This window comes from Oryctolagus cuniculus, chromosome 7 (genome assembly GCF_964237555.1).
Source record: "Oryctolagus cuniculus chromosome 7, mOryCun1.1, whole genome shotgun sequence".
NCBI lineage: Eukaryota > Metazoa > Chordata > Mammalia > Lagomorpha > Leporidae > Oryctolagus > Oryctolagus cuniculus.
The window spans coordinates 129622566-129645494 of NC_091438.1; the positions used below are offsets into that span (position 1 = coordinate 129622566).

At 49.2% G+C, this 22929-nt stretch overlaps 2 protein-coding genes across 8 annotated transcripts in view; one reads left to right on the plus strand and one right to left on the minus strand.

The window, feature by feature from the left end:
• SZT2 (SZT2 subunit of KICSTOR complex) overlaps nucleotides 1-13409 on the minus strand; it is a 50189-nt gene extending 36780 nt beyond the window's left edge. For 3 of the 6 annotated variants that reach the window (XR_011390751.1, XM_051856596.2, XM_051856598.2), the window contains exons 1-4: nucleotides 13272-13409; nucleotides 2057-2182; nucleotides 1627-1800; nucleotides 1187-1357 (exon numbers count right to left, since the gene is read on the minus strand). Coding sequence is in view for 5 of the 6 variants with exons in the window: in XM_051856596.2 (XP_051712556.2) it covers nucleotides 1187-1357; nucleotides 1627-1800; nucleotides 2057-2182; nucleotides 13272-13298 (498 nt within the window). In the remaining variant the exon portion in view is untranslated. The remainder of the gene's footprint in view (nucleotides 1-1186; nucleotides 1358-1626; nucleotides 1801-2056; nucleotides 2183-13271) is intronic. The other 3 variants (XM_051856595.2, XM_008265405.4, XM_051856593.2) reach the window with 1 other exon arrangement.
• On the plus strand, nucleotides 13384-19844 carry MED8 (mediator complex subunit 8). Of its 2 annotated transcripts, none has more exons than XM_008265410.3 (7): nucleotides 13384-13497; nucleotides 14766-14884; nucleotides 16254-16398; nucleotides 18035-18175; nucleotides 18374-18455; nucleotides 18821-19069; nucleotides 19480-19844. In XM_008265410.3, exons 1-7 carry the CDS (start codon nucleotides 13492-13494, stop codon nucleotides 19542-19544), a joined length of 807 nt encoding a protein of 268 aa, XP_008263632.1. In that variant the 5' UTR covers nucleotides 13384-13491; the 3' UTR covers nucleotides 19545-19844. The 2 variants fall into 2 exon arrangements, with proteins under 2 accessions (XP_008263632.1, XP_069934725.1); XM_070078624.1 differs by having other exon boundaries at nucleotides 13446-13497; nucleotides 14747-14884.
• Nucleotides 19845-22929: the final 3085 nt, after the last annotated feature.

Here is a 22929-nt window from a genome sequence, read left to right on the forward strand (position 1 = left end):
TCTGCCTGGAAAGCCTAATGCCCCTTTGTTGGATAGTTAACCTCAACTCCTACTTGAAGGCTTGGGTTGAATGCCAATTCACCTGAGAGGCTTCCTGAGAGGCTTCAGGCGTGGCCAGATGCTCCTTCTTGGTGTTCCCTTAGCATCTGAGTCATAACTTATCAGCGCCTTTATCACACTCAGCTGAAGTGACCTCCTTCAGTATCCATCTGCCCCACCAAACCTCATCTCCTCTCACCAGGACAAGCACAGTGCCTGCTTCATCTGTGGCTCCAGGATCTTCCTGGGCCTGGTTTAGGTCTGGCATCAGCATTTGCCCACCTGAACCACGTCTTGAATGATTACCTTTGCAGGACTGTCAGGGTCTACCAAGCCTGGCCTGTGTAGGGATATGGCCCAGAACCATCATGCCAACAGCTGTATTTGAAGACCACTTTCAACTCAGGCAGGGGGCTGGCGGGCCCCACCCTGGGATCCAGACAGGCACCAGTCATATGACTGTGCATCTCAGACCCCAGAGGCTGCTGCTGGCATCCCTGTCTCTTGAAGCCAGTTCCACAGCTAAGGTGACAGAGTAGCCGTCAGAGACAGTTTCTCTGTCTCTGAGTTAAGGGTGATTAAGAGCACATGAGGGGAAACTGGGCCAAGGCTTATCTAAGCCAAAAAGAGATACTCCAGTAACAGACTTGGCCATGCTCCAAAAGGAGTGTCTTGTGATAGCCTGCCTGGGAGGTGGATAAGCCCTGTAATTATCTGTGTGGCCAGCACTACACTCGACAGTTCATGGGGCCTCCAAGAAGTTGACCGTCCTCTGTCCTTTAAACCATTTATGCTTCTGGGTTTTTCTTGTATTTTAAAATCACAAAAGTATTCCAAAAGACCACCTACTGGGAGCAGTGCCAGGAGTCAGCACACCAGCAAAGCATCTGAACTGGCAGGTGGGGGCGACAAAGGAAACAGACATCTGATGGCTGTTTACAGCAGGGGCCAGGGGAACATTTGTCCAGTCAACACCAACTGACCTCAAGTCCATGGAGGGACTGGTTCTCCTCAGTGGGAGAGAGGCTCAGGGGCTGAGCAGGAAACAGGTTTAAGAAGCCAGCAGTGCTGAGGACTTTGGTACAGGCTGCAGGGAGAGGACGATGAACTGGTCTGAGTGGACAAACCTGGAGATGGGGAACAGTACCTGGTGGGACTGCAGGCCAATGATGGAGGAGTAGGCCTGGATAGTTACATAGATCTCTGGCTGGAAGTCGATGAGAGATCCAGGCACTCGGAAGGGCTGGAGCAGCCCGCAGAGGCAGCGGGACAGGGCATGGAAGACTTCATCGAACAGGATCTCCCCGGTAGAATCATCCTGAGGAGATGCACAGAGAGATGGCTCAAGGGCTTGCAGAGATAAGCAGCTTCCACGGGTCTGCAAACTCCTACCTTAGGACTGATCATGTCCCAAGTGCAGTGCCACATAGGGAATGGGGTCCGTCTTTAGGCACCCACCGTCCCTTTCTAAGCCTTCTTCTACCCACAGTGGCGGGCTGAGATCACTGTTCATCTCCCTGAGGCCTCTCACTCTCCTCCCCACCCCTACCCATCCATTCTCCCTACTGTCTCCTTCCAGTCACTTACCACAATGCCAGTAGATGGGCTGAGGTCCAACTCAATGACAAATCGATACTGCCATGCCAGGAAGGTGACGCGGGTGGAAGGTACGAGAAGGAATGGCCTTGGGACCACTGCTTCATCTGGCTGCCACCCAGGGGGCAGCACACTGAGAACTTCCAGCTCCTGCTCAGACTGAAGCTGCCAATTAGGATGGAAAGAAAAGGAGAGGGTCAGGGAAGAATCACCCCTTTCTTCCCAGGACCTGCCTTCCATACCCAAGATGAGACCCCACCCCTGGCTCTACCTCTACAATCTAATCACCCTCCTCCATATGCAAAAATTAGCAGTCACTCGCTCCTCCCAGACTCTGAGACCTCAGAGTTGGCCTCCCTCCTACCTGTTTCCAAAAAAAGATTCTGGGCTAGCCCCTCAATACCCTGTCTTTAAGCCTCACCAGTAACTCCTGTGGTGTGGCCTGCACAGTCTGATGTAGATGATTGAGGAACCACGCCAGGCGAACATTTCGGGAGATTCTATAGTCCTTTTTCATCAACAGGAACACCTGCCCAGCCTCTTCCACCTGGGGACAAAGAGACATTAACCCAAGAAAAAAAGCACCAGAGCCAGCGCTGTGGTACAGTGGGTTAAGCCATAGCCTGTAGTACTGATTCAAGTCCCAGCTGCTCCACTTCCACTCCAGCTCCCTACTAATGTGCCTGGGGAAGCAGTGGAAGATGGCTCAAGTTCCTGGGCCCCTGCACCCACGTGAGAGACCCAGAAGTTCCTGGCTCCTGGCTTCGGCCTGGCCCAGCCCTGGTCATTGTAGCCGTTTGCGGAGTGAACATGCAGATAGAAGATTCTGTTTCTCCTTCTCTCTCTCTGTAACTCTGCCTTTCAAATAAATAAATAAATAAATCTTAAAGGAAAAGAAAAAAGCACTGAGTTCCCAGTGTACAAAGCTCCCTGGAATCTGAGAGCCAGGGCAGCAGTGGGGAAAAGCTGACCCCTGCCTCCATGCAAGGTGTTCCCCAGAAGCGAATTCTCCACGCTCCATTCTCTCTCCCCACAGAGATCTCTAGATAGATGAGGTCACCTTTCTACATTAAGTTCCCGAAAATCTTTACGTGAGTTTCTTCTAGAAACTACAAGCCCCTGAGGGCAGAGATTGTGTCTTCTTCTATTTTTGTGCCCTTGTTCTTGGCAAACTGCTTCAAACAGAGTAGATTCCCAGTAAGTCCCTGACGCATCTCAGGAGTGCCAGCCGGCACTACAGCAATCTTCACCCACTGACCGGCAAGCCCCTGGAATGCCTCAGAGTCAAGGCTTTGCGGGTTGCAACCTCCTATGCATGCACTCCCCTGCTGTCAAGACCAGCTTCTCCCAGCTTCCTCACTGGTGGCCACTTCAACAATGTTCCACCAAGCACTCGGGGCAGGAGTGGTGGTGCAGAGGGTTAACCTGCTACTTGGGAATGCCTGCATCCTATGCTGGAGTGCTGGTGTTGAGTCCTGGCTCCTCCACTTCCAATCCAGCTTCCTGCTAGTGCCCCTGGGAGGGCAGCTGCTGACAGCCCAAATGCTTGAGTCTCTGCCACCACATGAGAAATCTGGAAGGAGTCCCTGGCTCCTGGCTTCGACTTGGCCCAGCACATGGAAGATTTCTCTGTCACTCTGCCTTTCAAATAAACCAATCTTAAACAAACAAACAAACAACAACAACAACAAAAACAAAGGGCCGGCGCCATGGCTCACTTGGCTAATCCTCCGCCTGTGGCACCAGCATCCCATATGGGCGCTGGGTTCTAGTCCCAGCTGCTCCCCTTCCAGTCCAGCTCTCTGCTGTGGCCTGGGAAGGCAGTGGAGGATGGCCCAAGTGCTTGGGCACCTGCACCCGCATGGGAGACCAGGAAGAAGCACCTGGGTCCTGGCTTCAGATTGGTGTAGCTCCAGCCATAGCGGCCATTTGGGGAGTGAACCAATGGAAGGAAGACCTTTCTCTCTGTCTTTCTCTCTCACTGTCTATAACTCTACCTGTCAAATAAAAAAAAAAAAAAAAAAGAAAAGAAAAGAAAAAAAGAAAAAAACCAAAAACAAGCATCAGACACCTAGTCCATCAGCCACTGTCCTTCTATAACACAAGCAATGCCAAACCTAGACCTGGGATGAACATGGCATTCTCCTTTCCCACACACATTCACAACGGTTATTCTATGGCAGAAAGAAACTCATCGCCTTGCCAGTGGTGCCAACTCTTGCATGCCTTTCCCAGTCCTGACTTCTTCCTGGACAGCAGCCTTTCCAACTCCCCACAGAAGGTTTTCCAGTCTTCCTACCCCTGCGCTCCCAGCAGATGATGTTGCCTACTGTTTACAGGGAACGTAAGGCTCAATTGGTCTGAATTCTCCCAGTGTTTCTTATCCTCTTACTCTTGCCTGTCCTGGACCAATCACAAATGTGTCCTCTTGAATCCCTGACAAATGAGGGGAAAGACATCAGGTTGCAAGGATTGAAGAGAGGGTGGCAGATGAGAAATGAAGAGAAATCAATGGCTGTCTGTTGAGAAATGTGATGTTGGAAGGAACTGAAGACATGAAGAAGTGGAAAAAGCCCTGGGGAAGCCAGAAGACAGGTGCCAGACGTCAGGAAGCAGTGTGCAGAGCAGGGACGCAACGGCTGGAGATGCAGAAAGTCTCTCTTCCCTAAGATGCACGGAAAGGAGAAAAGACACAGAAACAGATGCTGGGATATGGCAGGAATGACAACAGAAGGCAAGCAGGAGGAAATCATATCTGTTGAGTACCTAAAATAACCCTAAAGAGGTTATGGGTAAGAATTTCAGATTTAGACAACCTGGGTTTGAACTGCAGTTCAGCCACTTGTTAGCTGTGAGATCACAGAAAAGGTACTTAAGCTCTTTAAGCCTTGGTGTCCTCAGTTTTAAAATGGAAATAATCCTAATATCAATCTAAAGAGCTGTTATGTGGATCATAGGAAAACGTGTACATGAAGCACTCAGCACTATGCCTGGTACTTAGTAAGATCCTAAGATCTTAGTAAGACCCTAACCCACTGCATTGCAGTACAGTAGGTTAAGCCTCTGCTTGCAACACTGGTATCCCATATCATATTGGCAGTTCAAGTCCAGGCTACTCTGCTTCCAATCCAACTTCCTGCTAATGGGTCTGGGAAGGCAGTGGATGATAGTCCAAATGCTTGGGCCCCTGCCACCCATGTGGGCAACCTGGACTGGGTCCCTGGTTCCTGGCTTCAACCTGACCCAGCCCTTGCTGTTAAGGTCATTTGAGGAGTAAATCAGCAGATGGAAGATTTCTCTCTCTCTCTCTGATTCTCTGCCTTTCAAATAAATCATCTTTAAAAATAAAAAAAATATTTTAGAAAAGAAATCATAAGAAAAGTAAATAGAGTAGTATTACCAGGCCAGGCACTACCACAGCTCCTTCACATAAGTGAGCTCATTAAGTCTTCACAACAACAGATTTAATGAGAAAACTGAGGTCCGAAAAACTTAAGTGATTTAACATCAACAGTTGGTATAAGGCCAAGAGTCAAAGCAAGGCTTGATGAGCTGTAAAACCCATCTACTCAGAATGACAAATGACTAGAACTGGAGACTTAAGAGTAGAAACCATTATAAATCTCACAAGAAAGGACATGATGCTGGTATTAAACAGACAGGATACCGTGACCTAATTGAGCAGACAAATTTACAAATTACGATGGGGCTGGTATTGTGGCACAGTGGGTGAAGCAGCAGCTGTGACAGCAGAAGCTGTCAGCAGCGATGCTGACATCTCATATGGGTAGTGGTTCAAGTCCCAGTTGCTCCACTTCTGATGCAGCTCCCCGCTGACGGCCTGGGAAAAGCAGCACAAGATGGTCCTAGTGCTTGGGGCCCTTCCACACAAGCGGGAGACCTGAATGAAGTTCCCGGCTCCTGGCTTCAGCCTGGCCCAGCCCTAGCCATTGTGGCCATCTGGGGAGTGAACCAGCAGATGGAAGTGTTCTTTCTCTCTCAAATAAATAAACAAATCTTTAAAAAGAAAAAAAGAGGAAGAGGAAGAGGAAGAGGAAGAGGAAGAGAAGAGGAGAGAAGGAGAGAAGGAGAGAAGGAGAGAAGGAGAGAAGGAGAGAAGGAGAGAAGGAGAGAAGGAGAGAAGGAGAGAAGGAGAGAAGGAGAGAAGGAGAGAAGGAGAGAAGGAGAGAAAGAGAAGAGAAGAGAAGAGAAGAGAAGAGAAGAGAAGAGAAGAGAAGAGAAGAGAAGAGAAGAGAAGAGAAGAGAAGAGAAGAGAAGGGAAAGCAAGCTATGATGTGACTGCCTATCATTCTGTGTTGTATCTCTGCAACACTGAAAATCACGCTTCAGGATAAAGACTGTCTACATCTTCAACTGCTGCATCCCTGCTCTGTACACACTGCTTCCTTGTAGTGTACTAAGGTACAACCTGGATAGGATTTTCGATTTTATCCTAGCAGGCCCAAGAAATAAATCTTTTAGGGGCTGGTGCCGTGGCGCAGTAAGTTAATCCTCCATCTGCAGCACCAGCATCCCATATGGGTGCCGGTTCTCCTCTTCCAGTCCAGCTCTCTGCTATGGCCTGAGAGAGCAGTAGAAGATGGCCCAAGTCCTTGGGCCCCTGCATCCATGTGGGAGACTGGGAAGAAGCTCCTGGTGCCTGGCTTCAGATCAGTGCAGCTCCGGCCGTTGCCGCCTTTTGGGGAGTGAACCAACGGAAGGAAAATCTTTCTCTCTGTCTCTCTCTCTCTCTGTAACTCTACCTCTCAAATAAATAAATAAATTTTTTTAAAAAATTAAAAAAAAGAAATAAACCTTTTAAAAAATAATTTAAAAAACCACCCAATTTCTCTCTGGCTACTGCATGATTTAGAAAGACCCCTCTACTCACTAGGGGAAATGACAGAGGCATAGACTAGAGCGGCCCAAAGTAGTCATTCTGAGAACTGCAGGTCCCCAAAGAGATAAAGAGTTGCACTAGAATGCAAAGCCATGCTGCCTTTCATTGAGAAACTGTTAAGAAAAAGCAACTGCAAAGAAAGTCAGCAAGACTAAGCAGTGAGCTTCATTTTATTTCAGGAGGTATTAAGATAAGAACTGGTGATTAACCGGAAGTGAGGACATAAGAAGAAAGTCATAAAAAGGAAGATATCAAAGATGACCAGATATCCTTAGATAAGTTGCAGAACAATTTCCAAGTTACCTAGAAAAAACAGAGGGCCAGTGTTGTGGCACATCAGGTTAAGCTGCTGTCTGTGGTACCAGCATCCCTTATGGGCACTGATTCAAGTCCTGGCTGCTCCACTACAGATCCAGTTCCCTGCTAATAGCCTGGGAAAGCGGCCTAAGTGTTTGGGCTGCTGAAACCATGTGGGAGACCCAGAAGAAGCTATGATTTCTGGTTTCCGCCTGGACCAGCTCTGGTCATTGCAACCATTTGGGGAGCAAACCAGCAGATGGAAGATCTCTCTCCTCTCTGTTTCTCCCTCTCTTGCTGTAACTTTTTTAAATGAACAAATCTTAAAAAAAAAACAAACAAACAAACAAAAAAAACCACCACAGTTATTACCATCATTTCTCACTCCCCCCCAAGGTCCTATGAAATTGTATATTCTTATTGCCACACTCCTGAAAATAGAAAAGGGGCCTGGTTATTGTCAAAGAAGCAAACTGCAGCAATTATTTGCCCTCTCTCTCTGATCCCTTTTCTCAGGGTGGGAGACTGATAAACCAGGGAGCCTCCCCTTCAGGACTGCCTTGGCAGGGGTGGGTTATGGTTTAAATGAACTTTTTCAACTGTGTCAGCTCTGCTGGCTCCCTGTCAAAGTTCTTATCTAAAGGATGGTTTAGGCTCAGAATAGTATCAGAACAGAAAGGCATCCTAATTCAACAGTCCTTCCTGTTTCATTACCCTATCCCCACAGCCTGGTGCAATGCCTGATACACAGGATATTCAATTAATTTTGCTGAAGAAGCAAATTGTGTTCTATGCAAAGCAAACTGGACTAATCACAGTGAATACAATTCTTCTCTAGATGAGATGATTTTTTGCTTATTTGTTCACCTGAGAGAGAAAGACACCTCCCATCTGCTGTTTTATTCCCCAAGTGCTCCTAACAGCTAGTGCTAAGCCAGACCCCCTCTGAGAACTCAATCTGGGTATCCTGTGTGGGTGGCAGGGACCCAACTACTTGAGCCATCACCTGGTGCCTCCCAAGGTGCACCTCAGCAGGAAGCTGGAATCAAAAGCAGAGCTAGAACTTCTAACTCAGGCACTTTGATATGGGATGAAGGGATCCTAACTGGCAGCTTAACCCTTGTGCCAAACATCTGTCCCGGGATAATTTTGGTTTTTTAATAGATGTATTTACTTATTTAAAAGGCAGAGTGTGAGAGATGGAGATGGAGGGGAGCTTTGATTTGTTTCACTTCTCCAGTTGCAACTGTCAGGGCTGAGCCAGGCTGAAGGCAGGAGTCAGGAACTCCAGCTGAGTCTCCTACATGGGTGGCAGAGGCCTGAGCACTTAGACTCTGCTTCCCAGGTGCATTAGTAGGGAGCTGGATCAGAAGGAGAGCATCCAGAACTCAAAACCAGCCCTCCGATCTGAGATACCAGCACTCCAAGTGGCAGCTTAACCCACCATGACACCATGCCAGCCCCCCAAGATAACATTAACATCAGTCTTGATACTAACTTCCTTTTGTTTTTTGATACTTAGTAAAGACTTTTCTAAATGCCAGTCAGCTTCAGCCACTCAAAGAAAAAACATGGAGAAGAGTTTAGGTCCATATTGGGCCAGGGTTAAAAGCAGTGAGAACATTTAAAGACAGAATTGGGCCACTTGGTCATTCCATCTTCTAGGACTAAATTCTTGGCAATCCAGGTTTAATAAGTGAAAGGTAGTTGAAAGTGGATATTGGCTTAGTGGTTAAGATGCCTGCGTCTCACATCAGAGTGCCTGGATTTGATTCCTGGTCCCAGCTTTTTGCTAACGCAGACCCTGTGAGGCAACAGGTGATGTCTCAAGTAATGGGTTCATGTCACCCACACAGGAGATCTGGATTGCTATCTTGTGGCAAGACAAAGCAGGCTTTTGGATCCAGAGACCTGGATTCCAATCTAGTTCTACTACTTGCTACCTAGGTGATCTTGCACAGGCTGCTTAATTTTTCCAGGCCCTAGTTTCTTCATGGATAACATATGGACAAAAATAACTTCATACAGATATTGCAACTCAACAGGAAAGTCAGAACCATGGTGGCAGAAGGCTATCGTTCTTTGGAATATTTATTGAGGCCGACATAGCATTTATACCAAGATGAATAAAATATAATCAGGCACTGTACTGCATACATACCATGTAACTATCAAGACGAATGCCACATGGTCCAGTGCATTCATTTGTCTGCTGTTTTTCTGCACCTGTCCCTTCATGACTACGGTCTGAATTATTTTTTGAGGCTTTTCTAACCTTGTGCTATTATCTTCTGTTAACAGATTCACAAAAATGATGAACATTTCCTTGCCTTGAACTGCTTGGAATCTCCTTTCCGCCATATTTCTGCCAGAGCCCTGAACCTCCAGCAAGGCCTCAAGCTGCACCTTCTCCTCCAGCCACTTCTCTCACCGACCCCTGCCGCCGGCAGTTAAGGGCATACACTCCAGCACTGGAGTACCTAGGATTAACCGCTCCGCTGTTCTGCTGCTCATTAGCTACACAGCTTTGCAGCTGACACTTTTTGTACCCTGGTTTCTGCATCTGTGAAATGGGGATCACAACACGCCTATGTCAGGAGAACTTTCTGAGGACTCGGGGTTAACTACTCTCGTCGTCCTACTGCATCTGCACGGGAAGCTGCTTCCTCTCGGTTCTCTGAAGGCGCCACGCTCCTTCTTACCTTAAGAGCTTCACCCTGCCCTTCCCTGGCGTGCTGTGCCTCTTCTCATCACCAACTTCTACACGTTCTTCAGCCTTAGCTTACATGTCATTCCTCTGAGGTGGCTTTCCAATCCACCCTCCCCCACCCCCGACCTCTAAACAAAGTAGGTTAAATCCCTTTTAAACACCCTCATTGGCTCCTTTGCAATATTTATTATCATAATTCAATGTCTGTTTACTCCATAAAGATAGGGAACATGTCTTACACGGTTCTGTATCCACCCTGATACTTAGCACAATTCATCAAGCATTCTAGGCATCTGATGAATCTATGATTTCCTAAAGCTGACTGTGCCCAATCTTTCTCCTGGATTTAATAACTTCCGAAGCCAGTCACTTTCTCATGCCCAGGAGCAGAACTTTTTCTCACTACCTTTACCTTCTGAGATAAAATTTTCAGAAATGCAAATCAAAAACTGAACCGATGCTTAACTTTTGGCTGAATGAGACATAGGAGTGTGTGTGCGTGACTCGAAATTACATTCTATCTGTACTGTTCAATATGGTAGCCCGTGTCACTCCCCCTCTTCGTGGAGGAACGACACTAAACCCTGCCTAGGCTTCATATCCGAGTCACGGCACCATTATGTCGCTCCCCCTCTTCGTGGAGGAACGACACAGGACCCTGCGCTGTTCTTTCGTCTGCTCGGCCCTCCCCGGGTTTGCTGCTGGTTCTTCCCGGGTTGGCTACTGTCCCTTCCACCTCCGTGGAAGGGCGGTTCCCCCTGGCCACTTTCCCCACTTCCGCAGGGGAGCGGCACACCGCCAGCCGGCTCTCTCAGGGGCTGCACAGGTGTTCCTTCAGATGTTCCCCTTAGATGTTCCTGGTGCACGTTGTCTCTCTCCTCCTTTATAGTCCTCTTCCACCAATCCCAACTCTGCTACCCACACGCCGAGTACGCTGCTCTCCTCCAATCAGGAGCAGGTCCTACAGTTTATTGGTTGAACTGGAGGCAGCTATGTAGAAGCTGTTTCTCCCTTCTCCGCACCATATTGTGGGAGAGCAGATGCATAGAATAAGTCTTAATTCCAGTAACTTAGTCTAGTCCGAGTTGCTCCCCACAAGCCCGTACCATTGAGCACTTGGAACTTTGCTAACCCAAAATGAGATGTGCTCTAAGTGTAAAGTACACACTGGATTTTAAAGACTTGGTTCAGGGCCCAGTGCTGTGGCATAGTGGGTTAAGCCTCTGCCTATGGTTGCTGGCATCCCATTCAGTCTGTGTCCCAGCTGCTCCTCTTCTAATCCAGCTCTCTGCTATGGCCTGGCAAAGCAGCAGAAGATGGTCCAAGTGCTTGGGCCCCTACACCCACATGAGAGACCTGGAAGAAGCTCCTGGCTCCTGGCTTCAGATCAGATCAGCTCTGACCATTGCAGCCATTTGTGGGAGTGAACTAGTAGATGGAAGATCTCTGTCTCTCCTCTCTCTGTCAGAAACTCTGCATCTCAAATAATCTTAAAAAAAAAAAAAAGACGGTACAAAAAAAGGATGTTAAATATCTCATTTTTAAACATTTGTTACACATTAAAATGATGCTACTTTGGAAATTGTATGCTAAATTATTTTACCTGCTTTTTAAATTCACTGTGTAGCTATTATGAAATTTTAAATTACATATGTGGCTTATATTAAGGCAGGAGAGTACTATTTTAGACTACTTGCAACATTCCTCAATTTCCTCTCATTTTAACCCATAACAAAACATACTTCAAATTGTTTCATGATTTTCTCAATACTGTTATTTCTAGTGCATGGGCTGTCCCACCACCTCTGTATAAGTGTCTGACTGTTTGCAAAAAGAGCATAGCTGTTTTTGATTGTTGGGTCTCACCACACCAAATCCTAATAAACTGGAGAGTTGCTATCCTGTGACTACTTTATTATTTATACTATAAACATAAAGGTTAAGAACACAGAGCCAGGGCCGATGCTGTGGCATAGCAAGTAAAGCCACCATCTGTAGTGCTGGCATCCCATATGAGTGCTGGTTTGAGTCCCAACTACTCCACTTCCAGTCCAGCTCTCTGCTGTGGCCTGGGAAGGCAGTGGAAGATGGCCCAAGTGCTTGGGCCCCTGTACCCGTGTGGGAGACCCAGCAGAAGCTCCTGGCTCCTGGCTTCGGATCTGCCCAGTTCTGGCCATTGCAGCCATTTGGAGAGTGAACCAGCAAATGGAAGATCTCTCTCTCTCTCTGCCTCTCTCTCTAACTCTGCCTTTCAAATAAATAACTAAATAAATGAATCTTTTTTTAAAAATTGGTGGTGGGTGCTGTGATGAAGCCGCTTAAGCTGCTGCCTCAGACACCTGCATCCGCATCAGAAAACAAAAATAAAAACAAACAAACAAACAAACAAAAACAAAAAACCGCAGTGCCAGACCACCTATTTTGGAATCCAGCTCTAATATTTAATACTGTGTAGCTTTGCTACTCATAACATCTCTGAGCCTCAGTCTCCTTAACTGAAAAGGGTGGAGAGGATGAGCTGCCATTGGTAAACCGCTTACAATGGCGGCCGGCATGCAGGTAAGGTATACTATTTGTATTTTTTTTTTTTTTTGACAGGCAGAATTAGACAGTGAGAGAGACACAGAGAAAGGTCTTCCTTCCGTTGGTTCACCCCCCAAATGCCTGCTACGGCCGGCGCTGCACCAATCGGAAGCCAGGAGCCAGGTGCTTTCTCCTGGTCTCCCAGGCGGGTGCAGGGCCCAAGCACTTGGGCCATCCTCCACTGCCTTCCCGAGCCACAGCAGAGAGCTGGACTGGAAGAGGAGCAACCGGGACAGAATCCAGCGCCCCAACTGGGACTAGAACCTGGAGTGCAAGCGCCGCAGGCGGAGGACTCGCCTAGTGAGCCGCGGCGCCGGCCTATTTGCATTCTTACACACATTCCTCACTGTTCCCATCTGTTGGTATGTTCTCCAACAGTGCTGGGCATCTCTACCCAAATCTGGGATTTTATGCTCAGATTTTCTAACTCCAAAAATCTGCTACTCTCAGGCGTATGTACAGCACTTGACCTATCTTACTTTTCAGTTTTCTTTTCTGAAAATGAGAATGGATATTGTGCAAACGTGAATGACACAATGTATGTAAAGTTGCTTGCATGGTCCTTGGCATCTGACAGAGAGAGCTTAAGCCTTTTCTGGCTTCACACACGTGATTCTCACAACAGACTAACAACAAAGAAACAGAATCCAGGAAGTTAAGACTTGCCCCAGGCTTCAGAGAGAGCTAAATAGCAGCGCTAAAATCCGAACTGGGTCTCACTCCGAGCCAAGCCCCCCCCCCCCCCCAATAAAACCAAAGCTGCTTTCCCCATCATGAGTGCTAAAACTAAATTAACTCGTGCTGTTTACTGCACGCCCGTGTCTGAAGACACGCACCGGCTGCTGCCGTCCAGCGCACTGAAACCGCGACAGGAACCAAATCACAGGGTTTATTAACACCACTGTCACTAGGTCAAGTCGGCGACGCGGAAGAGATTTCAGTAAGCACAACAGAGCGAGCGAAGCATTTCTCCTCCAGCCTCCGGAGGAAAGAACGGACTGCGGGGATGCGGGGCTGCAAGGGTCCCTGCCGACGCTACGCGGCCCGGCCGTCGGCCGGCCAGGAGGCCGAGGTCGCGCCTGCCCGCACCGCCCGCTCCTCCCGCTCGGGTCTCAGGGCCCAGCTCTGCGCCCGCCCGCCCCTCACCTCAGGCTCCGGGCGCTCCGAGGCCATCACACAGCCTTCCCGCGCCGGCCCGGGCCAGTGAGGCAGATCCACTGTGACCCCTGACCTGGCTACCTCAGTACCGGGCCGGAACCGGAAGTCGGTGGGCGGGCCAAGCCCCGATTTCCTTGATTGGTGGACAAAACCCTCAGAAACTGGGAAACCGGAAGAGGAAGTGGTTGCGGCTGCCACGGCTGCCGCAATGCAGGTGAGAAGCGGGGTGGGCCTAGTGGCAGCTAGCTGTCTTTGGGTAACGCAGCGAGAGTGGGCTGGCTGCGGAGAGTTAGGAGTTGGACCGAAGAGGAGAGGGCGGAGGCAAGAGGACGCGGGGCCAGGGCAGAGGGGAGACGAGGCCAAGTGGAGAAGCGGCGCGGATGCTACGTGGGGGCGGAGTCCGCTGACAGGGGAGAGACTAGCAAAGTCGGGAGGGCGGAGGCAGCCGCCGCTTGTTTGGGGCTGGGAAAGCATCAGGATGTAGTTTGCGAAAGCCGAGATACAATCCAAGGGAGACGGCCCGAGAGAGACATGAATTGGCTCAAGCCTCAGCCTAGGCTGTTGGATGCAGACGTAACGGCGAATCTGCAATCGGAGAGAAGCCCGAAGGGTGAAGGAATTGTGGGCCGAGCTGGCCAGAAGCTAAGTTGTTATCAACTGAAACCTTGGGTGAAACCCAAGATGATGCTCCTGTCAGGCGCAGTGTGGGGTTGGCATCATTTTTCCCAGTCTGTGCCTGAGAGTTATTAAGACGGAGGAAATGAAGTAAAACGGAAGATACCCCCCCACACCGTGGGAAGGGAATGCCTGCAGACCCCCACTACTTGACATTGCTTGTCATGTGAGCTGGGTGGGTGGTTTTGCTTTTCACTTGTCGCTTTGCTTCTTGGATGGGGCAGTGTTTCAGTAAGTCCTTCTGGGTCAGCTGAGCTTGTGAAAGAGGCACAGGAATATTGGCACAGAAATAAAGGAGAAAGTTGAAACATCACCCACTAAGCACGAATGAGGAGCGAGGGGCAGGGGCGTGCAGAACTAGGGTTCAGAGAAAGCTTCATGTCCAGGCAGATTTCGCAGGGGCTGTGCTGTTGACAAGAACAGGGCAGATTCTAGGACGAAGGAAGCTAGGGCACACGTGCCACAGAAATGTGCATAGGATGATGAATCCCAGGCATTATGTCTGGCAGGAGTTTCTCAACAAGGGAGAGTAGGGCACGTGCAATACAGAGGAAAAGCAGGCCTGGATTTGGAGGTGTGAGAGCGAGAATCAGTTGGTAGGAGGACTTAAGGTCAGGTGAAAGGTCTAAGGGTTGGTGCTGTCTGTAACCCAAATACCAAAGATAGAAAATAACCTGGCTGTCATTCCAGTGAGATCCGGTGTTAGCCAACTGCGGTTGGCATACTCTCTCCGACGCTTTTCAGCCTTCTTCTAAAGGTGTCATGCTCATATCTCTCTGGGTAACCAGCCCATCTCTGTTGGTGCAGAGGGAGGAGAAGCAGTTGGAGGCGTCATTAGATGCACTGCTGAGTCAAGTGGCTGATCTGAAGAACTCACTGGGAAGTTTCATTTACAAGCTGGAGAACGAGTATGACAGGCTAACCTGGTAAGGGTTGCCAGGGCAAACTGGGGAGGGCTCCTGACGAGTAGTTCATCTCTGATGATGTAACCATTTATCAGTTTGCAGATGTCGGGTAATTTGGAAAGAGCTTGGTTTCCCAACATTTAGTAAGTGAAGTTTGGCTGAGGGCCTCCGTGGCAAGGAAGTAGAGAGCGGCCCAGTTTCCCAAGCCACGTTCTTTCTTTCTTTCTTTTTTTTTTTTAATTTTATTTTTATTTATTTGAAAGGTAGAGATATAGACAGAGAGAGACAGAAAGGTCTTCCTTCCGTTGCTTCACTCCCCAAACAGCCACTACAGCCGGCGCTGCGCTGATCCGAAGCTAGGAGCCAGGTGCTTCTCCTGGTCTCCCTTGCGGGTGCAGGGGCCCAAGCACTTGGGCCATCCTCCACTGCCCTCCTGGGCCACAGCAGAGAGCTGGACCGGAAGAGGAGCAACCGGGACTAGAACCTGGTGCCCATATGGGATGCTGGCACCGCAGGTGGAGGATTAACCAAGTGAGCCAAGGCACCGGCCCAGCCACGTTCTTTCTAGCTTTTGATTCTTTTTTTTTTTTTTTTTTTGACAGGCAGAGTGGATAGTGAGAGAGAGAGACAGAGAGAAAGGTCTTCCTTTTGCCGTTGGTTCACCCTCCAGTGGCTGCCACGGCTGGTGCGCTGCGGCCGGCGCACCACGCTGATCCGATGGCAGGAGCCAGCTGCTTCTCCTGGTCTCCCATGGGGTGCAGGGCCCAAGCACTTGGGCCATCCTCCACTGCACTCCCTGGCCACAGCAGAGAGTTAGCCTGGAAGAGGGGCAACCGGGACAGAATCCGGTGCCCCGACCGGGATAGAACCCGGTGTGCCAGCACCGCTAGGTGGAGGATTAGCCTAGTGAGCCGTGGCGCTGGCCGCTTTTGATTCTTACCCTTTTCATCTCTGGTCAGGAGTTCTCTCTCAGTGGGTCTTCCCACTATATCTCAGTCCATGCTGGATCTCTTGCCACTAATGTGGCTGTCTTTTAGATCCAGCCTACTGCTGAAGTATGGCTCCTGTTTCCCGGCAGAAAGGAGGCTTTCACCCAGTTTCTGATTTTTTTTGTCATAGAATAGCCATGGTTCCTGTTTTCCAGTGTTTCTCACCCCATTCAAACAATGAACTGCCTTTTTCTGCCTCCGTCAGGAGCTGAAAGCGTGTCCCTCTTTCCTAACCCCGCATTCCTGTTCCAGGTCTGGGTCCTGCCGAGGCTCGTGATGGGGATGAGTCTTTTGGGGGTCAGTCTCAGTTTTCCTAATCTGAGGACTTGTCAAAGGTTATCTCACTGGGAGACACCCCAGGGAAGGGCTAGAACATTCTGACACTTTCTTACCACCACTAGGCCCTCTGTCCTGGACAGCTTTGCCTTGCTTTCTGGACAGTTGAACACCCTGAACAAGGTCTTGAAGCATGAAAAGACACCGCTGTTCCGCAACCAGGTCATCATCCCTCTGGTGTTATCCCCAGACCGGGATGAAGATCTCATGGTAAGAGAGTAAAAGGGGAAACTTGGGAAATTACATTCTTAGGTGAAAGCCTAGGGCACGGTTGTCGATTGGTTATTCTAGAAGTTCTGAATGTGGGGTAGTTCATGGCAGTAAGAAGCAGGGCTATATTTTGGAGGCCTTGCCTTTTGTCTTAGAGTAGGGAAGCAGCTTCCAAATAGTGCTGTAATAACCTAAGATCTGTGTTACCAAGGCAAAGATCTTTTCTGGGGCTGGCACTGTGGCCTGGCAGGTTAAGCCACTGCCTGCAATGCTAGTGTCCCTTATGGGCTCCATTTCGATTCCCAGCTGCTCAACTTCTTTTTTATTTTTATTTTTTTTTTAAAGATTTTAATTATTTGAGAGGCAGAGAGAGAGAGAGAGAGAGAGGTTTTCCATCTGCAGGTTCACTCCCCAAATGGCTGCAACCACTGGAGCTCTGCCAGTCCAAATCCAGGAGCCAGGAGCGTCTTCCGGGTCTCCCATGGGGGTGCCGGGGCCCAAGAATTTTGAACCATCTTCTACTGCTTTCCTAGGCCATAGCAGAGAGCTGGATTGGAAGTGGAGCAGCTGGGACTTGTACCAGCACCCATATGGGGTGCTGGCATTGCAGGCAGCAGCTTCACCCGTATACCACGGTGCTGGCCCCATGCTCCACTTCTGATCCAGCTCCCTGCTAATGTGCCTGGGAAAGCAGTAGAAGATGGTCCCTATCAAGTGCTTGGGCCCTTGCACCCACGTGGGAGACTCAGAAGAAGCTCCTGGCTCTTGGCTTCAGCCTGGCCCAGCCCTGGCCATTGGTGGCCATTTGGGGAGTGAAACAGCAGTTGGAAGATGTCTCTCTCGATCTGTAAATCACTCTTTCTTTCCTTCCTCCCTCCCTCCCTCCCTCCCTTCCTTTCACCAGCAGATGGAAGATCTCTATCTGTAACCTACTCTTTCTTCCCTCATTCCTTCCTTCCTTTTTAAGGTTTATTTTATTTATTTGAAAGAGTTACAGAGAGAGGTAGAGACAGAGAGAGACAGGCAGGTCTTCCATTCACCAGTTCACTCCCCAAATGGCCACAATGGCCAGAGCTGGGCCAATCTGAAGCCAGGAGCCAGGAGCTTCTTCCGGGTCTCTCACACGAGTGCAGGGGTCCAAGGTCTTGGATCATCCTCCACTGTCTTCCCAAGTGCATCAGTAGAGAGCTGGATCAGAAGTAGAGCAGCCAGGAATCAAACTGGTGCCCATATGGGATGCTGGCACTGCAGGCTAGGGCTTTAACCCACTGTGCCACATTACCAGCCCCTATAACTCTGACTTTCAAATGAATAAATAAATCTTAAAAAAAGAAAAATGTCTTTTCTCTCCAACATCTTTCTCAAGCAAAAAAATCTTTCTTTTTGTGACTTTGTTTGTTCTGGATTTAATTAAAATATGACAGAAAGAGTTATATTTATCACTAGGCTGGTAGAGATAGGGATGTGAGAAAACGGAAATGAAACGTGGAGTAAAGGGGACAGTGTCCTAGGAAGCTAGATATTGTGTCTCAGGTTGTATTTTCTTGAATATTCAGTGTTTGTCTGTGGAAGGGAAATCGGGGTAGGGTGAATCTTCCTGGAGTATGTAGTAGGATCAGTAAAATCTGTGTTACAGAGGCAGACTGAAGGACGGGTGCCTGTCTTCAGCCATGAGGTGGTCCCTGACCATCTAAGAACCAAGCCTGACCCTGAGGTTGAAGAGCAGGAGAAGCAGCTTACGACAGATGCTGCCCGCATTGGTGCTGATGCAGCACAGGTTGGACCAAGTCACTGCCCCACAGCCCCTGATCCCCATCCCATCAGGAGAAGCTAGGCATTACCATTCCTGCCTGATAGGAAAACACAGTTGGTTGTACCTAAGTTGCCTGTGGAAGAGCCCAAGAAAGAAATTTTTCCATAATCATTTCTTGTTTACCCTAATCTGCACCAATATGTGTATGTGTGTGTGTTACAGAAGCAGATCCAGAGCTTGAATAAAATGTGCTCAAACCTTCTGGAGAAAATTAGCAAAGAGGAGCGAGAATCAGAGAGTGGAGGTAAGAAGAATTGGTGGCAACATAGAGGGAGAGTGGTGTCAGATCACTGGGATAGGAATGGTGGTTTGGGTAGTGGTGGAGTGAGGACTTGGGGATGAACTGCTTAGGAAAGAGTTTGTGTCCATTCTGTTGGCCTTTTACATTTAAGGCCAGCCCTGGTGCAATGGGAAGAAGTGGACAAAGGGAGAAGGGAGAATTCTGATACAGGCCTGGGGATCCTCTGGCTCTTCCTCTGGGCTGGGAAAGAGTCAAGATGCTGCTAAAGCAAGAACTCCAACTCTGGTGCTCATCACTGGTCTTGCAGCTCCTAGGTGCAGTCCAGGGCCAGAGGCCTACTTCAGGGTCCACACTTACTTTTTCTTCAGGTCTCCGGCCAAACAAGCAGACATTTAACCCTGCAGACACCAATGCTCTGGTGGCAGCTGTTGCCTTTGGGAAGGGGCTGTCTAATTGGAGACCTTCAGGCAGCAGTGGTCCTGGCCAGCCGGGTCAGCCAGGAGCTGGGGCCATCCTTGCAGGAGCCTCGGGACTACAGCAGGTGCAGATGGCAGGAGCTCCAGGCCAGCAGCAGCCAATGCTCAGTGGGGTGCAGATGGCTCAAGCAGGTCAACCAGGTAAGGTGACGGGGCTTAGAATTCAGCTGACTTTAAGCAGGAGCGTGGAGATAAATGGGGTTGTATGGGTTCCCCGCATCCCCAGGCTTGGAGATTTCCTCCTTGGCACCGTGACTCAGAAAACAGTTTTTAGAAGTAAAACATGTCATCTGGAGTCGATGAGCAGGAGACTGCTGAGATGCGTTCTGACCCCTCCCACTAGTGTCCCCTGTCACCTCTTTCCTACAAACGCCTTTAGGGAGGGAGCTGGGTGAAAAACCACACCTCTGGTCTGTGCCAACCAGAGTCAGGTGCCACAGAGGTTCTGAGATGATAAAGGAGGTGGCAGAAGGGAACCTGAGAGACCACATTTCTGATTTGTTGTGAAAGTCTTCCCTTGCTTCAGAGGTCTTTCTTCGTGTTCCTTTTAGGGAAAATGCCAAGTGGAATAAAAACCAACATCAAGTCAGCTTCAATGCATCCCTACCAGCGGTGAGTGTGGCCAGCAGCCTCCACTCCCAGGTGCTCTTTGCGGAGTTGGGCAGTGAAATTACCTTTTGCTCAAGGCTTACCTAAATGGATACAATAAAAACATGGGCTTTCAGCAATAGACAGATTGCAGCACCACCGCTGACTGCTTGGACTCTGGGCAAGTGACCTAATTTTTCTGAACCTGTGTTATCATTTGTAAATGGTAATCATACCTACCTCATAGGGTTGTTGTGAGGATCAAAATGAGAGGATGAATGTGAAACCACGAAATAATAGGTATTCAATAAATAAGTTTCTACAGTCACTTTTCTGCACTGCCCTCTGTGAGCCTTGATCCAGAAATTACTCTGATCTCATACTGCTTCAAGTCAAGGGTGAACTAATGGGCACAAGATTAAATAAGCCTGTGCTTATTTTGTGCTGCCAGAAACTGTGGCCGCCTTGTGTCCTTGGGGGCGTGCTGTCCCTGCAGCGCCTCCTGCGCAGGTTCTATCTAAGCTGCGGGTGAAGAGGTCCCTGGCCTGTGGCAGGCCACCCACCTGCAGCTCTGGTGAAGCTTAGGCCTGCTCCACTCTCCGTCCTCTACAAAGCCTGGGAAATAGGTAAAAGTCGCCTCCCCTTTACCCCACCCTCTACACCTGAAGGAAGGTGTGGGGATTTCTCGGAACATGGCTCTACCAGGCAGGACCACGTGGGAGAGTTTTCCTTAGCACTTGGCAAAGGAACTTCTTCCTTTGGTCTCATTTTTCTTATTTTGGAGGAAGAGGGGAACTGTACTTCATGCTGTCTTTCGTTAGGGTTTGGTTTTCCTCACAATAGTTGTAGTTTCTGGACTCTGGCCAGGGTGGCTTTCCCCCTTCCCACTAAGCCTGTGGTTCAAGTAAGAGCCAGATTGATGTGGGAGTGGGCAGCTCCAGGCACTTTGTCTACTTTTGTGAGTTAAAGAACAGTGAGTTTGGCCATCCAACATCAGCTGCCTTTCTAGCCCTCCTTTGTGGGCAAGGGCAGGGGTTGAGTCAGCAGAAGTGGACCAAAGGATTTCTCTGAATAAAGTGATTTAAATTGACGTTCACTGGCTCACAGTTGTCTGACGCAACTTGAGAGCGAGCCCTGTAGGGATCAGCAGCAATTTCCAGAGTGCTGCAAAACAATTCTAATTTGTTCTTCATGACAAATTTTCTTCCAATCAGCTTTGATCTAAAAATCCCGAGACTTCTCTCCTGCTCTCCCTCTTCCAGCTACCTGTTTTCTCTTCTCTTCTGCCACACACTGGTACTGTGGCATTTGTTCAGTGCCAGACAAAATTCTGCCAGGCTGTGGCAGCAAAGGACTAGAAAAGTGGTCCCAGATGTCACATCCGGTCCTGTTCATCAAAACAAGGAATGGCCTCCACAAAGCCCAGCAGTGAGAGTCCTGTCATCAGCTCTGAGGCAATGCCAGACCTTTTCCCGACTTGAGCAGTTCTGACCCACTTGTGTGTTTATCTTCTCACCTCTTCCCTTCCCACTGGGAGGGCAGAGCTCACTGACATGGCACCGAGCTCAGGCAGGGCTTCTCTGAAAGCCCCGAGCATCTTTGGTGACCACTGTCCTTTACTCCACCAAGAGTCCCTCCTGTTGAATGGCACCAACCCTGAGCTTGTTTGTTACCCCAGCCCAACACTGACTTCATTCCCACAATACTACCACAACAGGAACCTGGACAAGACCTCGCCTACAACCTTCCTGTGTCCTGTGTCCTTAAGCAAACACTCCTTTGTTGGGAGGCACTCACCTCTGATTTGTCCCTCTGGGAACATATACTCCAGTTTGTTTGTTTTTTTTAAGATTTTATTTATTTATTTATTTGAGAGGTCGAGTTACAGACAGTGAGAGGGAGAGACAGAGAGAAAGGTCTTCCTTCCATTGGCTCACTCCCCAAATGGCCACAATGGCTGGAGCAGCACCGATCTGAAGCCAGGAACCAGGAGCTTTCTCCAGGTCTCCCACATGGGTGCAGGGGCCTAAGCACTTAGGCCATCTTCTGCTGCTTTCCCAGACCATAGCAGAGAGCTGGATTGGAAGAGGGGCAGTCAGGACTAGAACCGGCACCCATATGGAATGCTGGCACACAAGCAGAGGGTTAACCTATTGCGCCATGGCACCAGCCTCAATATACTCCCATTTTCAGATCTTACCCCCGCAACATCCCCTCCCCAGTCCTTTGGAGTACACAGACCTCTGTAGCATCTCCCATGTTGGGGCCCATCAACCCAGCAAACACCTCCGTGCAGGGTATGTATCCCCCACTCCTAACATACTCTGTCTTAAGAGGAGACGTGCAGAATTTCCTTCAAAGAAGAGGGCATGACAAGCTTACTCACTGAGATTTAGGATTTGCAAACGTGCCTCCCTTGCCCTACACAGGTAGTATTCCTCTGTTTCTGACTTTGCTCAGGGATTGTGCTTTCTCAAACTCTTGGGGCCCTGTAGAAAGAGATTAGGTCATTGTCTCCCAGATTCATGTCTAGGATGGAGAAAGAAACAGCAGCTTTGAAACCTCAAGCGCTCACTACAGCACAGAGTTCACGGTGCTGAAGGTGGAAGCTTACTGACCCAATGTCAGCATAATACCCAGGGCCTAGAACCTCTCCCTCCGTGGCTCTGCCCTGAGGCTGGCATCTGGTCACTGCTGAACCTCCCCTTTGCTCATTCCCCAGGTCACCCCATTCTCTTCCCACTTCTGGTGCTCATCACTGCCTGTAATGGGCTCACCTCACCTAACTACATTTTTGGGAAACATCTAAGATGGTTTGTAGTCAAATGCTCCTTCCAACTCCATGAGTCTCAGGACTGAGATTGAGCTAGAAGGGGTGTGATAGTCAGACCCCCTGTCCTGCCGCTGAAGAAAAGAAACTAAACTGCAGGAATGCCCCAGTGCAAGGCTGGCCCCTTTTCCCACCCCCTCTAACCTCCCCCAGCAGCTGGAAACAACCTCTCCCTTTGTCTGAGCTTCTTGTACAGAATAATCCGCCTTATGGACAATGTATTCTCTGTGTCCTGTGGACACAGGAGCCGTGTGAGCTGATCCCAGCACCAGGCAGGACGGAGGCTGAGTCCTTCCAAATGCCCACCCTTAGTCAGCTCCTATTACTGTCCAGAGGAACTACAAAGGTCGTGCTCCGAATTTGGGGGATATCCCGTTGAAGTACTTGAGCCAGGAAGAGGACCAGAGGCTGTGGTCCCTATTCTGTTCAGTCTTGAAGGTTCACGGTGCCAGCCTATAGATAGTTGATGAGAGTCTTGCCTGAAGATCTCAAATACACAGTGGTTAACGATTGGAAAGGGTTTGCCCTGGATATGGGGCTTTCTGAGTGGAACAAGGCAAAATAATCCATCTGACAGATCATG

What these genes read in the sequence shown, in the direction of transcription:
- MED8 (XM_008265410.3), top strand. An exon ending in TTGGTGCTGATGCAGCACAG is followed by an intron (nt 18,176 to 18,373) that starts GTTGGACCAAGT and finishes TGTGTGTTACAG; the next exon opens with AAGCAGATCCAGAGCTTGAA. An exon ending in GCGAGAATCAGAGAGTGGAG is followed by an intron (nt 18,456 to 18,820) that starts GTAAGAAGAATT and finishes CTTTTTCTTCAG; the next exon opens with GTCTCCGGCCAAACAAGCAG.